The sequence below is a fragment of the Gavia stellata genome, chromosome 14 (assembly GCF_030936135.1).
Source record: "Gavia stellata isolate bGavSte3 chromosome 14, bGavSte3.hap2, whole genome shotgun sequence".
Taxonomy (NCBI): domain Eukaryota; kingdom Metazoa; phylum Chordata; class Aves; order Gaviiformes; family Gaviidae; genus Gavia; species Gavia stellata.
Genome location: NC_082607.1, coordinates 11,896,253 through 11,909,406, shown reverse-complemented (window position 1 = coordinate 11,909,406; position 13,154 = coordinate 11,896,253). Strand labels below are relative to the sequence as shown.

Sequence of the window (13,154 nt, the reverse complement as noted above, 5' to 3'; positions counted from 1 at the left end):
TAGCCTCTCATTGCCTGCAATCCTGTTGTCCTGTAAGTTACTGACACGTTCTGGTTGCTTGTCCTGGTTACTGTCTGCCTTGCCTTGAAAGCGTTGCTCCTTGCAAAAGACCTTAAACCAGGGAGCATAGGAGGTTTCAGGACTACAAAACCTGAAGAAGCCTTTGGAGTGGGTCTGATGCTGCTAACAAGTGCTTATGGCAATGGGTTGAAGAGGCTGGTGATACATAGTACTGGGAAAACTGTAGATCCAACAAGAACCTGACAGGCAGTGAAGTGCCTGAAAGAAAAATACCAAAACTAGAGCTGGCTGAGGCTCCCGGATATAGTAAGTATCACCTGAAACTTGAATACTTAGTAACTATACCAGACAATCGTAAGGTAAACTGTTAAGTCTCTCCTGGATGCTTATGGGGTTGTAGACCAAGCTGTTTTATGCTCTGGTTTTTATAAGCACTCCTCTCTTACTTGTTTTTTATGTGGAGGAAGGGAAAAAGGGAAAAGAAGGAACTTGAAATTACTTGCTACAGTAACCAGCATGGTTTTGAGAGGCTAGGGGCTGGGGTATAAGTGGAACTAACTGAAAGACTTGGTTAAGATCTAGGGAAGTACTTCTTTAGTTGTGCCTTTTACTGAAGACTTCTGTCCCTTCCTAGAACTCCTGTGGCAATGTTAACACTTCTATTACGGTCTAGGGTTTTTCTTTTTGTATAAGAATCGGTGTTTGTCTTGGAAAGTGTGTGTCTCTTGCTTCTTTGCTTTGCATCCTGCACTGAGCTCTACCGAGAGTCTGATTCCTGCCTCCTGTATTGGAGCCCCTGCTGCTGTGCTGCCAATGCCCTGAGAGCCAAGAGCCAGGACATAGGAGCAGCGGTGTGAGGATTTTCAGCAGCATTTGTGTTTAAACTTAAGACCTGATGAAGGAATTAAACTTTTATTTAAAAACCATGGCCTCTGCCTATAAATGCTTCTAAAAACCTTACAAAGGTGACGTGCGTCTTCTGAGTTGGATTATTTGCAAGGTAAATCATGGAGTAATGTTATTTGGAAGAGACCTTGGAAGGTCATCTGGTTTAACCCTCCTGCAGTGGGGCTGATTGTGAGGCTCAGCTTGCCTGTGCTCACATTGCATGGAAGAAAGCTTGGGACCAAGCTACTTCTCTTAGTGGGTAGTGGCTTTTGTCTGTCCCTGATTTCCTAGACTTAATTGTTAGAGGTGGTAGTGCAGTTTCTCTTGTATTGTTCAATTATGTATCTGAGCAGATCTGTTCACATAATGTTCAGCTAGGGGGAAACATGAGTAGTTTAGCAAGTATGAATGAAGAATTGCTAAGTATCTTGCACAAAGCTAATGATCAGAGTCAGCAGGTTTATGTCCTGAGAAGTACTTGTTCTAACTAAACCATGATCCTTTCTCATTGCATATTATAGGCTGAGAAAGTATAAATGAAGTCGGAAGGATGAGGTGGCAGGTCTAGAGACAGGTCTTTGGCCTTACAATAGGCTTCCAGGCCTAGAATGAACGTTGCTTCAGGAAACACAACCATAATTGCTTCAGGAAACACAACCATAGCCTCAGGTAGACTTTTGCTGAGGATCACTACTGTCATTCATCTGTTGAAAGATTTTGGTACTGGCCAATGAATAAGTGAACTGTGTATTTTTTTCTCAAATAGCGGGGGGGGTGATGTGGGTCTTGTTAGGGCGGTGTAGCAGACTTCACCTTCCTTAGAGAAGAAACAACATGAGCTTTACAGCCAGAAATTTGTACAAAGGTGACCATTGCTATTGGTGTGTATATACTGTTTTCTTGGTTACTTTAATAAAACCTGGGAATTGGAGTGAGGGAGGGCACAGACTTAAAATGCTGTATGACAGCACTGTAGCTCTTAAAAGGATGGGTGACACACAGGGTATGAGAACTGTTCCAGGGAGGTAAAGCTCTTCTGCTCTGAAAAACACCTTCAGATCAGAAAGGCTGGACACTTTAGCAAAGTTCCTTCCCTAAATTAAAAAAAAATTGCTTTCCAATTACTAAACCTATTTGTAGACAGGTTGTGACTGACTGACTAGATGTGACTGTTGTGCTATTAGAGCAAGCATGGCTGCCTTTAACACACACATGTAGTAGAATTAAAGCACTCTCCTCTCTTGTCCAGGACAGTCATGGATATAGTACCAGGCAGCTGTGGGAAGGGCATCCCTTCACTGCAGCATGGGCTGGGAGGAAACCAGCTCCTGAGGTGTGAATGGGAGAGAGAGAGCCAAGTTCCTCCAACGTCTTCCAAATCTGGGAGTGATGCAGGGGTGCTCATCCCTTAGCCCAGGCAAGTTCAGCTTCAGCAGCATCAGCCATGCTGTGAAGCGTTTGTGCTATCTTGAGCTACCTGCTGTAGTGGAGGTGATTCTCCAGCCTGTCCTGGAGAGCTGCTGGAGTGAGTACGGAGCATGCAGGGTGCTCTGGAGGTGAATTGTGTGATGTCTTTGCAGGCTTTCTTCACAGCTGATAAAGAAATACCATAGAAAGCAAGTCATTACTTCTCCAGGAGAAAATCCCAAGCAAGAAATTTGCTGTACTTTTGTACTTGGAAAGCTGGAAGTGCAGGACAGAGCTACAGCAGCTTGCTGGGCCACAGATGCAGCTGGAGCATGCCTGCAGGGGTGCAGATGCTGATACTGGTGCCAGTAGCTGTCTCATGTCTGCTGCTTGCTGTAAAAGCAGCAGCAGAAGGGAACACATCAATCAAAAGTCCTGCATTGTAGCCCGGCTCACCTGCCTGGGTAGCTGAAGCTAATGTGCAGGGTGGGGATGCCTTAAGCCACTGTGAAAGCTGGGCTTACCATTTGTGCCTTGCAGGCTGCAGGACTTGTCTGCAGTTTGGAGCAAGACAAGACACATCTCATTGCTCTCACCAGCAGCTCCCTCCTGCTGCTTCTCCCTGTGCTTTACTAGTGTACAGATGATTTCTCACCTCCTTGTCAGTGTTTCTGTGATTGAGAGAAAGCAGCAGCTTGCCTTGCTGCTGTTGGGCAATGCAAAAGGAGTAAGGGTTAACAGAAAGCCCTTCTCTAAACTGCAAGGAGCAGCAAAATCCATGGGAGGGGTGAGCCCTGGTCTTAGACACAGCAGCCCGAGTGTGCTGGCTTCCTGGGGCTCTCTGCTGCTGCCCTGGTAGAAAGAGTCGTGGCAGGAGGCTGGGGTTAAAAATGAGCAGGAAAAAGTAAACTGTGGCCCTGTGGAGTAGGGGCAGTGGCTCACAGCCGAGCAGCGGTGGCTGCAGAGGGCTCAGGTCCTGCCTGGCTGCGGTGGTGCCCTGCCTGGCCCTGCAGGCAGGAGGGTCTGTAGGCAGAAGGCTGAAAAAGCCTCTCTGATCAGATAGAGAAACCCTCCTGCCTCCTCCTTCCTGTAGAAGAGAATAAAGCGTTCCTGGAAAGGGCCATCAGCAAGGCTGTGTCTGAGCCCTGACAGCCTTGTTCTGTGGGAGATTTAAAACTCGTCTAAAATGGCTGGCAGTCATTCTTTTCTATTTCAGGTCAGGGCTGTTTTCACTTTTCCCCTAACTGTTGATGTCTCGGTTCTTTTGTTATAAATTATTGAAAGCAGAAATATCAAAACTCATGAGGAAGAAGCAGGTTGTGCAGTTATGGGAGGCTTTGCAAATTTGTCAGGGAAAAAGCTCTTGCTGGGATATAGCTCCTTTCTTGTTCTTTGTGCAAGATGGGTTTTAAAAGCTCCCCAGCAGCAGTCCCAACATCTTGCCTGCTGGAAATGCGGAGGGTTGGCTTTAAAGCTGCTCTAGTCGTGGTTTGTAGGAGCGTGGCAGTGCCTGTGTGGCTGTGGCTGGCTTGGGGAAGGAGGAGCTCCTCTTCCCCTGCTTGCATGGCTACTGTGGCGGCTTTGTGCCCAGACAAAGCGCTGCAGGATGGAGGAGCTGCAACACGTTGCACAGGGGCTGCGCCTTGGCTGGGGTGGGTGCGGTTGATGCTGGTGAGGGGCTGTGCATGGGGAGGATGCGGACCAGGTCCTTTCGCACTCGCTGCCTGCCGGGGACAAAAGCTGGGGCAGACTGTGCAGCAGCCGCAAAGGAGTCAGGTGTGGGGGAAAGGGGGAAGCTGGGGGGAAGGCGGGCACAGCTGGAGAGTAAACACATGGTAAAACACTTGTCTGACTATTTGCATAAAGGCAAAAAGGATTTCCTGCTTTCATTTTGAAACTGGGTGGGTTCTTTGTTTCCTTTTGGCTGTGCAGGAAAAATTAGCCCTTTCTCAGCTCAGGGTGGGCTTTGTGATGCAGGCTGTACAGCCTGGGTTTGAAGGATGGCCTGCCTGGGCTTGCTGCTACTGGCTATGTGGCACCCTCCAAACCTGGCCCTGCTGGGGGGCCACAGCACCAAATCAAAGCTGTTCTGGGAACAGCGTGGCCTGGGGCTTTGCCTGCAGCCTCTTGCCTCTCCCCCCGGGGGACGGGGACTGGAGGCTGTTTGCCATCCAGGCTTCTCTCAGAGTAGCAACTGCATCTTAGGATGTAGATCTTGGCCTTTGGGTTTCCTGCATATGCCAACCATTGGCATTTCTTTAATTCAGAGCCCACTTGCTGACTGGAGTGGGAAGGTGCCTGTGTCCTCAGGGCTTGCTGCAAAGGGCCACCTCCAGCCAAGACCTGGTGTCGCTGGAGAGCGCCAAGCCCCACTCCCAAGATGACAGTCTTCTAGCTAAAAAACACAAAGCAAATGTTTCCTCAGGTTTGCTGGGGATTTTCTCTGCAAAATCTCCAATATGCCTGGAGAGAAACCCAGAAGCTGGGAGGAGGTGGATGCAGCTGTGAGAGTTGCTGCAGCACAGCTGCTACCCCTGGTGCTCTGCAGTGGGTTCCAGCTTGCTGTGACACTGGGATCTCTGCAGAAGGGTTGTGGCAAGCCTGCCATAGGGGTCAGGATGCTTTTTTATTCCTTCTCATTCCTTTCAGCACCTACAGGACCCTACTGCAAGGTCTCCCAGGCATCCTGGCCCTCCAGCCACTCCCCATCCTGGTGCCCAGTGTGCAGGTCCGCCCTGGACTGCCCCTACCCTCTCAGCTCCCCAGCCCAGCCAGGAACAGGCTGCCTGCTCTTACACTTGTTTCCCCCAAAAAGGTATTTCTTCCACATGCACCCCAGCCCATCTGGTCTGTGCTGGCTGCCCCCCAGGCTTTCTGCAACCTATTGCCTTGCTATAGCCAAGCGAGAGTTTGCCCGTGAGCGTGGTCTGTTCCTTGCCCACCCACGCTGCTGCTGCTGCTTAGTGACCGGATCTCCCCAGGAAGCCTCGTGGCTGGAGCCATTGCAGCTGCGGGTTGAGCGTGGTGGCGAAGCATCTCCCACAGCTGTGAAAATAGGGTGCTATTTTTACCCCAAGGGCTTGCTTTCTTAAACAGGTTCTGCTTCAGCAGGGTGGGGGGGTGGCCGGTGGCGGGTGCATCCCTGGGCGTGCACAGGGCACCTGCTTCTGGTGAGGGGCTGGGGCTGCGACGGTGGCCCTGGGGCCCACCCAGCTGTGGGGAGCAGGGGTGGCAGCAGGGCGGGGGGGTGAAGCCGGATGGACGCACACGCGTGCTCCCGCCGTGTGTGTGCGGGGGGGGTGCGCGCCTGCTGAGCGGCCAGGCGCGGGGTGCGTGCAAAGCCGGGTGCGGTGTTTGCGAGTACGCAGGGTGGCTGCGGTGGGCGTGCGCGGGGGCATGTGTATGCAAAGAGTGCGTGTGCGCGCAGCGGGGGGCAGTGGGAGCGGTGTCCGCGGCTTCCGAGGGCGGCGGACACGCTCACTCACAGCCACGGGCGCGCGCGCCCCGCGCCCCTCGGGTTCCCCCATCCCCGCGAGCGCGCGGCCCCGCGCCCCCGCCCCTCTCCCCCCGCCGCGGGGCACCTCGGGAGCGGCAGTCTCCCGGGGGCCCGCGCGGCCGCGGCAGCCGGCGGGAGGACCACACTTCCCAGCAGGCTCAGCGGGCGGCGGGCAGCCAATGGGCGCGCGAGCTGGGCGGCGGCCGGCCTATATAAGGCACCGCCCCACGCCGCGCGCGCCAGCCTTACCTGGACACGCTGTGGAGCGGGACGGAGCGGGACGGTGCGGGGCGGGAGAGCGCGGCGGCAGGTACGGCGGCTGCCGGTGCGGCGGCAGCCCTCTCGCCGCGAGGCTGCCTGCGCTGGCGGGGCCGGCTGTGCCGGGGAGGGGGCTGCGCGTAGGGCTGGCGCGAGGAGGGGGTCCCCCGGCGCCCCCGGACGGGGGCTGCGGGCGCGGGGGGTCCTGGGGGGGGCCGGGCTGCGTGCCGCGGGGAGCGGGGCTGGTGAGGGCGGGAGGTCTCCCCGGGGGATGCGGGTACCGGGGCGGTGTCCCAGGTGGCCGCCCGGCCGGTGCGGGGCTGCCCGGAGCCGGGGAGCGGCGCGGTCGGTGCCCGGGGCGGCGGCGCGCCCCGCCCTCCGCTATTGTTCGCGGCGGGGGCCGGGGCGGGCCGCCTTTGTCTGCCGATCCCCCTCCCCGGGGCCCTCGGCTGACCTCGGGGGTGTCTCGCAGGCAAAATGTGTGACAAGCCAGACCTCTCGGAGGTGGAGAAATTCGACAAGAAGAAGCTGAAGAAGACCAACACGGAGGAGAAGAACACGCTGCCCTCCAAGGAGAGTGAGTGCAGCGGGGGGCGAAGGGGCTGTGGCGGGGGCCAGGGCGGGGCCCCGGTGTTGGGCCGCGCGGGAGGCACGGGTGGGCCGCGGCCCGCGGAGCGGGTGTCCTCGGGTGCTGATCTCGCCGCCGAGGCGTCCGCTGCAGAGGGGCAGTGAGGTGCTGACCCAGAGAGAACGGCTGACTGAGGGGCGAGGGGGCAGGGTCTGGCCCCCGGGGGCGACGGGCATGATGTCGTGCAGAGGGCTGTTGCTCCGAGCTGTTGCCTCGGGCGTGACTACCCTGAGGAGAGCTGAAGGCAGGCGTCCAACTTGCTGTCACCCATGCGCGTGTCTCATCACCCTCTGACTTGAAGTGTTTGTCTACCCCACTCGGGTCAAACCATAAAACTGGGTGCCAGGGCCTGAGTGATTGCTCCGCAACCTTCTCCAGCGGGTGTTTCCACAAAAAATTGCCGGAGACTAATGGACTTCTCTTCTCTTGCAGCTATTGAGCAGGAGAAGGAATGTGTGAAGTCTTCCTAGAGCGAGATGGCCTGGCAGGAAGAGCTACCACTTGATTTTTTTTGCTTTGAGTTAAATCATGTGTTGTTTTTAAATTTACATCATGTACATGTATAGAAAACAGCTGCATCACCTAACCCACTGTCCCACCTTGCCGGCAGCTTTGGCGGGTGGGGGGAACAACACACGGCCCTCTCAGTCCATCAACAGCCTGACCCAACCCCATCTCTGGTGCTCAGCCGACTCCCGTTGACAGCGCTCTAATGCGGTGGGGAGGTGAGCAAGGGCTATGCAGGCTTCTGGGGACAGAGCCCTTCTGCCTGGGGGAGTGGGGATCCTTTCTGGCCTGGGTCTGTCTCGCATGCTCTTCACTGATGGTGTTGTGTAGCCTCACTCACGGTTCTTTGTCTTCCTTGGGGGAAAAATGAGAAGTTTATTATAAAATAAAAAATGTAATGACCTACCTATGGCTTGTGGCTTCTTCCCTGGCAAAGGTTCTGGCTGCAGTCTGGTTTGCCTTGGGGAGTGGGAAGTTCTCTGCCTGGTGCTGCAGCAGCGCTGGCAGTTTGGTGTTGCTCAAAGGGCTATATGGGATGTTTCCCTGCAGGGCGAGTCCAGCTTGGTGTTTGTGGAGGGCTCAGTTCCTGGGGGAGGCCAGAGCTGGCAGCATTGCTGGTGTGGTGGTGGGGCTGGGGGCTCAGCTGGCTGAGGCCCCTGTGTTCCACCAGCAATCCCACCACCGTAGTGGTTTCTTGGTGCATCTTCAGGAAGAGGCTAACCTGGGCCTTTGTGCCCACCTGAAGGCTGAGCCTCCTGCTTCAAAGAGGCTGGTGTCCCCTGCCTAACACACCACTTGTGGAGCTGGGCTGGCTCCTCACCTGCACAGCTGGAGGTGCCTGCGCTGGCAATGCGGATGCTGGCCTGGGTCCCGCTGGCGCTTGCCGCCAGGCTGGCTCTGTCCGCCTGGTTCTCAGAGCAGAGCTCTCCTCTCGCTACCTGGCACAGCCCTTCTCTTCATCTTGAGCCAGCCTTTGCCCCTACCTGTGGTTGAAGGAGTTTTTTGCAGCTTTGTAACGATGGATTGATGCAGTAGACCCCTTGGGTACCCTCTAGGCTGATCCCAGCCCTGTCTTGCAGGAGTGGAGTCCCACAAGACCTGACTCCATTTGGAGTGAAGACCTCACTGCAAATGGAGTGACTGTGTCCTGCAGTCAGCCTCCAGCACAGTGTATGGGCGAGGGGGAGCTGGGGTCTGGTAGTGCCTCAGATCTGTGCTGAGGCTTCCTGCATGTTGCCAGGATTTCCTCACCTCCACCTGGCCTACGGGGTCACTGAATGAGCTGCTTATGGAGTACCTGGAGGCAGATTTGCCAGCTAAGGTTTTGGCTGCTGCCCCTAGTGAGCCTGGTCAGCTGGAGACAAACATGGGGCTGTTGTGCCTGTCTGGACATGGTGCCTCTCAGCCTAGTACCTCCACCCACACTGCCTGCCAAGGGCTGCAAATGACACTGCTTGTGTGCCTGCAACTGCCTTCACCCCTTAAAAAGCAGAATTGAAAGAGCTGAAGTTTAAGAAGTTGGTGTTTTTGTGCTGTCAGGGCAGCATGTGGGGTTTTCCATGGGGTGAGGGTGGTGGGGAGAGATGCTGAGGCCCAACTGGGGCTGCTGCTACACTGGGCTGAACACTGGAAAGCTCAGCACATGCCAGGATGGCTGTGCCCCTCAGCACCCTGGTGTCCCTAGGACAGCACCCTATGCTGGATGTGGGAATCCTTCGCCACCCATCGCCCCAGCAGCGCTTGTCTGTTCTTGGGGGTGGTTTCTCTTGCCACAGGGCAGGCCCAGCCCCGTGCTGGGGAGGCGGAAGGGGGCCTCTTTGGACCCTTCTGTGAAAGCAGAAAGTAGAAGAGGTCATGTCAGCAAGAGCTGGGCTCAGGAGTGGCAGGCAGGGCTCGCAGACCACTAAAGATTAAGCACCTTCTCGCTGCTTCAGCATTTCCCCTTCCTGAAGAGAGGCTTTGCAATCCCTTGGCCACTTGATGTGCCCAGGCTGGGAATCAGGTCAAACCCAGAGGTAAAGCCAGCCTAAGCCCTTTCCCTGTCCCCGAAAGCCAGAGCATGAGCTGAACCAAGTGAAGCTTGTGGGACGGAAACACAAAGTGGCAGAGCTGATCCCCTCTCCTCGGTGGGGCTTTTGGGGATAGGGTGGTCTCGGTGGCTGCCCACAGCACCACGGCTGCTCCCAACATCGCCTCAGTGCCTCTCCCTCCTGCACACTCGTAGTCATGCTGCAATGGGCTGCTCTGTGGGCATGGAAAACCAGCAGTCCACTTATCTCTCCCTGAGTCACTCAGAGCTCTGCGAGGTCACAGCAGGAGTGTCCCGTCCCTGGCACCGCCGTGCTCACAAAAACCTCCTCCTCGCTCTGTGTTGCACGCGTGGGCAGTAGAGACTTTGCCCAGGTGTTCTGGGCAACCCAGGAGCTTGCCGACCACGTACCCCCTTCCTGTGGGGCCGACCGGTTTGCCAGCTGGGGCGAGGGCTGCAGCTCCCCAGCAGCTGGCCCAAATGGCAGGATTGCTGGTGCCAGGAGCTAGCAACACTCCAGCATTCGCCCCGAGCCTGTGGAACCAGCCCATAGGACCACCTTGCTGCATCCCGGGCAGCTGTGGGGTGAGGACAGGGGTGCTGACACACCTGGGTTTGGGTTGCTTTTTCACTGAGGCCACCCCAGGGATGCAGGTTTAGACATGGGGTTAAGTGCTGGCACAGCCAGCTCTGTGCCCCGAGGAAGCCACTCCAGGGGCTGGCAGTCCCAGCCTGGCCCTGGGAATATCAGTTGGAGCTGGGGGCAACTCCCTAGCCCGAACAAACCCATCTCAGTGGGTCATATGGCCAATGAGGCTGTGTCCACCCAAAATGAAGGCAGCCCAGGCATTTCTCCCACCCACATCCCTGCCAGAATGGTGCACGGGGAAGTACTGACCACATTATCCAAACCCTGCATCCTCAGGTCTGAGGACAAAGAGAAAGCCATTTTGCAACCCAGTGCCCAAAATGTCCCTGTTGCCAGCAGACGATTAGCCAGTAAGGGGAGAACCATTGCAGAAAAGCCCTTTATATCAACACTTTTCCTCCCGCCCTGCCCCGGACCTTCCCTTTTTTCAGCCGGCATGCATGGGCACGTGGCTGCCAGCAGTGCGGGACGCCAGGACGCCTGCCAGGCTGATGTCCCCTAGAAACGTGGTGGCTTTGGCAGATGGGCTGCCCCAGCAGCCACCCGTGCATGGAGGATGCCATCCCAGGAGCCGGGCCTTCCTGGCAGAGCTTGATGCCGCCTTCCTTCGCTGGGCACCAGGTAAGTTCTATGTGTCAGCTCCTCCTGGCAATATCCGTGCCTCTCCCTGGCCAGGGCCCATCCCGCTGCTCCTGGCACGGTTTCCTCCCATTGCTCTATTGGGTGATGAGCTGTGGCTGTGGCTGTAGAGGAGGGAGGAGGAGGCTGAGTCACCAGAAGCAGGAATTTGGGCAAATACCTGGTGATCAGCAGCGAGGGGTGAATTCAAATCAGGGCTTGCGGCTGGGATGGGCATCTACCCCTGCCACTGCTTCCTCCCCTCTGACTCAGCCGGGAGAGGATTTGGCCCTGTATATGCTTGTGTGGAGGATCATAATCCAATCTCTTGCAGGAGGTGTCCGAGTCAGCCTGTGCATGGCCCTGCACCGGGCACTCTGGTGTCCCCCTCCTCCCAGCCATGCACCCACCCTGCCAGGCAGCAGCACCCTCCATGCACCCTGCAGCACCATGCTGGTTTGCAGCAGGGATTGCCCAGTGCAAAGGAGGCTTTTGCAGGACGGCAGCCGGGTTTTCCCTTGGCTGCTCTCCATCTGGCACCTCCCAGAGCTGCGGCAGAAACTGGTGAGAGCCAAGAGGTGGCGGTGACCATGGCCTGGGGCAGCTCCTGGGTTTGGATGGCAGAAAATCACCAGCCGGATTTGGACAGCAGGAAATCACCAGCCCCAGCCCGCACCGTAGTCAGTCCAAGCAAACACTCCCTTGGAAGTTGTCGGTTTATCACCAGAGCAAACAGGATAAGGCGAAGCCAAGCTGCACAGCTTGGCAGATGCTGCAGCTCCCGCACGTGCGTGTCCTCCCCACCACCACTCCCCACATCCCAGGGGAAAACATGTCACTGCCTCTGCGTCACTCAGGTCAGCTTTTCTGATCTCCCAGGTCTCCCCTGCCCGGGTGGACACACTACCAAGCACAGAGCTCAAACCCCACGGAGAGGGGAGGCGAGGAGGCAGCAAGCACAAGCTGCCAGGGAAAACCTCTGCTGGGAGTTGTTGGGGATGATACGTGCATGCAGGTGTGCATGGGGATAGTTACATGTTTGGCTGTAAAAGGGGAAAGCAGAAGAAACTGAGCAGTAATGGGGAAATGAAAGTGTTGTGCGATCATGGTCCTTTGGGAATGGAGCTGATGGGAGGCCACCACGGGGTGGGATAGCGTGTGTGATGTGGCACTGTAGGTCAGACTGTCCCCTGAGGATACTCAGTGACACAGGGGAGGATTAACAGACAAGCTGTCCCCATCCTGCGGCTAGGAGCCGTGCCGTGCCAGAGAGCCCCTGTGGCCATGAGGCAGGAAAGCCACCATCCCTGACCAGTGGGTGCAAAGGCACCAGCACAGCAAGCCAGGCACCTCCGGACACCAGCACTAGTAAACTCACCTGTGGGCTGCGTGGTGGCCAGCAGAGCTGGGCTGCCACACTTGGCACACCCCGACACCTTCCCCAGCAGCACAGAAGTTATTGCTGCTCTCAAAATAATGCCTGGGAGGTCAGGTTTACCAGCAGGAGCTTACTCATCCCCTGCCAGCGAGGGCTCAGCGTGAGTAATGATGATCCAGGAGTGCTCAGAGCTTCCTGCCCTCTCCTCCAGAGCCCTGGTGAGGACTGGGCTCCTGCCAGTGCCCAGGTCTAAATAAAACTGGGGAGTTATGCACTGAGACACCCCTCAACCTGCCGCATTTCCCACATTTGCTCAGGTTGTTACTGGTGTGGGGCGCAGGTGGGAGCAGCTTTGCCACATGCCTTCACCAAGCGGCATGCATGTTGCTGGCGCCTGGGGGTGCCGAGCCCTTCAGTGGCTCGCAGCCCGCTCCTGAGAGCAGCCAGAATTGATTGCTCATTTCTGGCCCCCCCAGTTGCATTCTGCAGATTCCCACAGGCCCATGGGGCCATGCCGGGAGCTGCAGGAGCATGTGCTCCTGAGGGGGACGCAGCTCTGGTGTCGTGCGGCAGCGCCCGCACTTGTGCTTGAGCCGGGGCAGCTGAAGGCAGAGAGGAGCGCTTTATTTTAGGAAGCAGCTGGCTCACACAGGAGATGTTGTTTATCATCTTTCTTCCCACTGGTGCTTTATTACAAAGGATTATGGCATGAAAAGCCATTTTGTTCCTCTGCTCCCAGTGCATAGCCCCCACTTGGTGATTTATTCCTTTCCACAGGCAGCAGCTGCAGGACGGCACCCCGAGAAGCTGGGGCCGGACAAGGTGGGGGCTCAAACCCGTGGCAGTGATGGCAGCAGGGATGCATCCAGCACCCAAGCCGAGGCACGGCCAGCTGGGGTTTGCCAGGGGTGCCTGACACTGCTATCGACTGCGCGAGCACCTGCATGATGTGAGGAATTCTCAAGGGGCGGAAAACCAAAATCAAATCCTTTCCATGGTGAGTGTCACCTGTGAGTTGATGTTGCCTTGCTTTGTCCGGACAAGGCAGAAGTCTGTGTCCTCTCCCCAGGGACACTGCTGTTCCCAAGCCCGGGTGCTTCATCGCAGTGCTGGCACCCACACCATGTGGTGTCACAGCTCCAAACCTGCCTGGATGAGCCTGTGGGGGAATGTCCCGATGCCCACAGGGAACCAGGGCCGGGCTGGGTGCGGAGAGTGCAGTGCAGGGTACGAGCTGGGCACAGAGGGTGCGGTGCAGGATACAAGCCAGGGGTC

The 13,154-nt window shown here is 56.7% G+C and overlaps 1 protein-coding gene across 1 annotated transcript; it reads left to right on the top strand.

The window, feature by feature from the left end:
• Positions 1–6,094: 6,094 nt before the first annotated feature.
• Positions 6,095–7,610, top strand: LOC132318169 (thymosin beta-15A homolog). Its single transcript, XM_059824523.1, has 3 exons — positions 6,095–6,122; positions 6,543–6,647; positions 7,131–7,610. Exons 2-3 carry the CDS (start codon positions 6,548–6,550, stop codon positions 7,166–7,168), a joined length of 138 nt encoding a protein of 45 aa, XP_059680506.1. The 5' UTR covers positions 6,095–6,122; positions 6,543–6,547; the 3' UTR covers positions 7,169–7,610.
• The last annotated feature ends 5,544 nt before the right edge of the window (positions 7,611–13,154 follow it).

Coding starts and splice junctions, on each gene's coding strand:
- LOC132318169 (XM_059824523.1), top strand. CDS start 6,548: ATGTGTGACAAGCCAGACCTCTCGGAGGTGGAGAAATTCGACAAGAAG. Junction 6,648..7,130: donor CACGCTGCCCTCCAAGGAGA/GTGAGTGCAGCG, acceptor CTTCTCTTGCAG/CTATTGAGCAGGAGAAGGAA.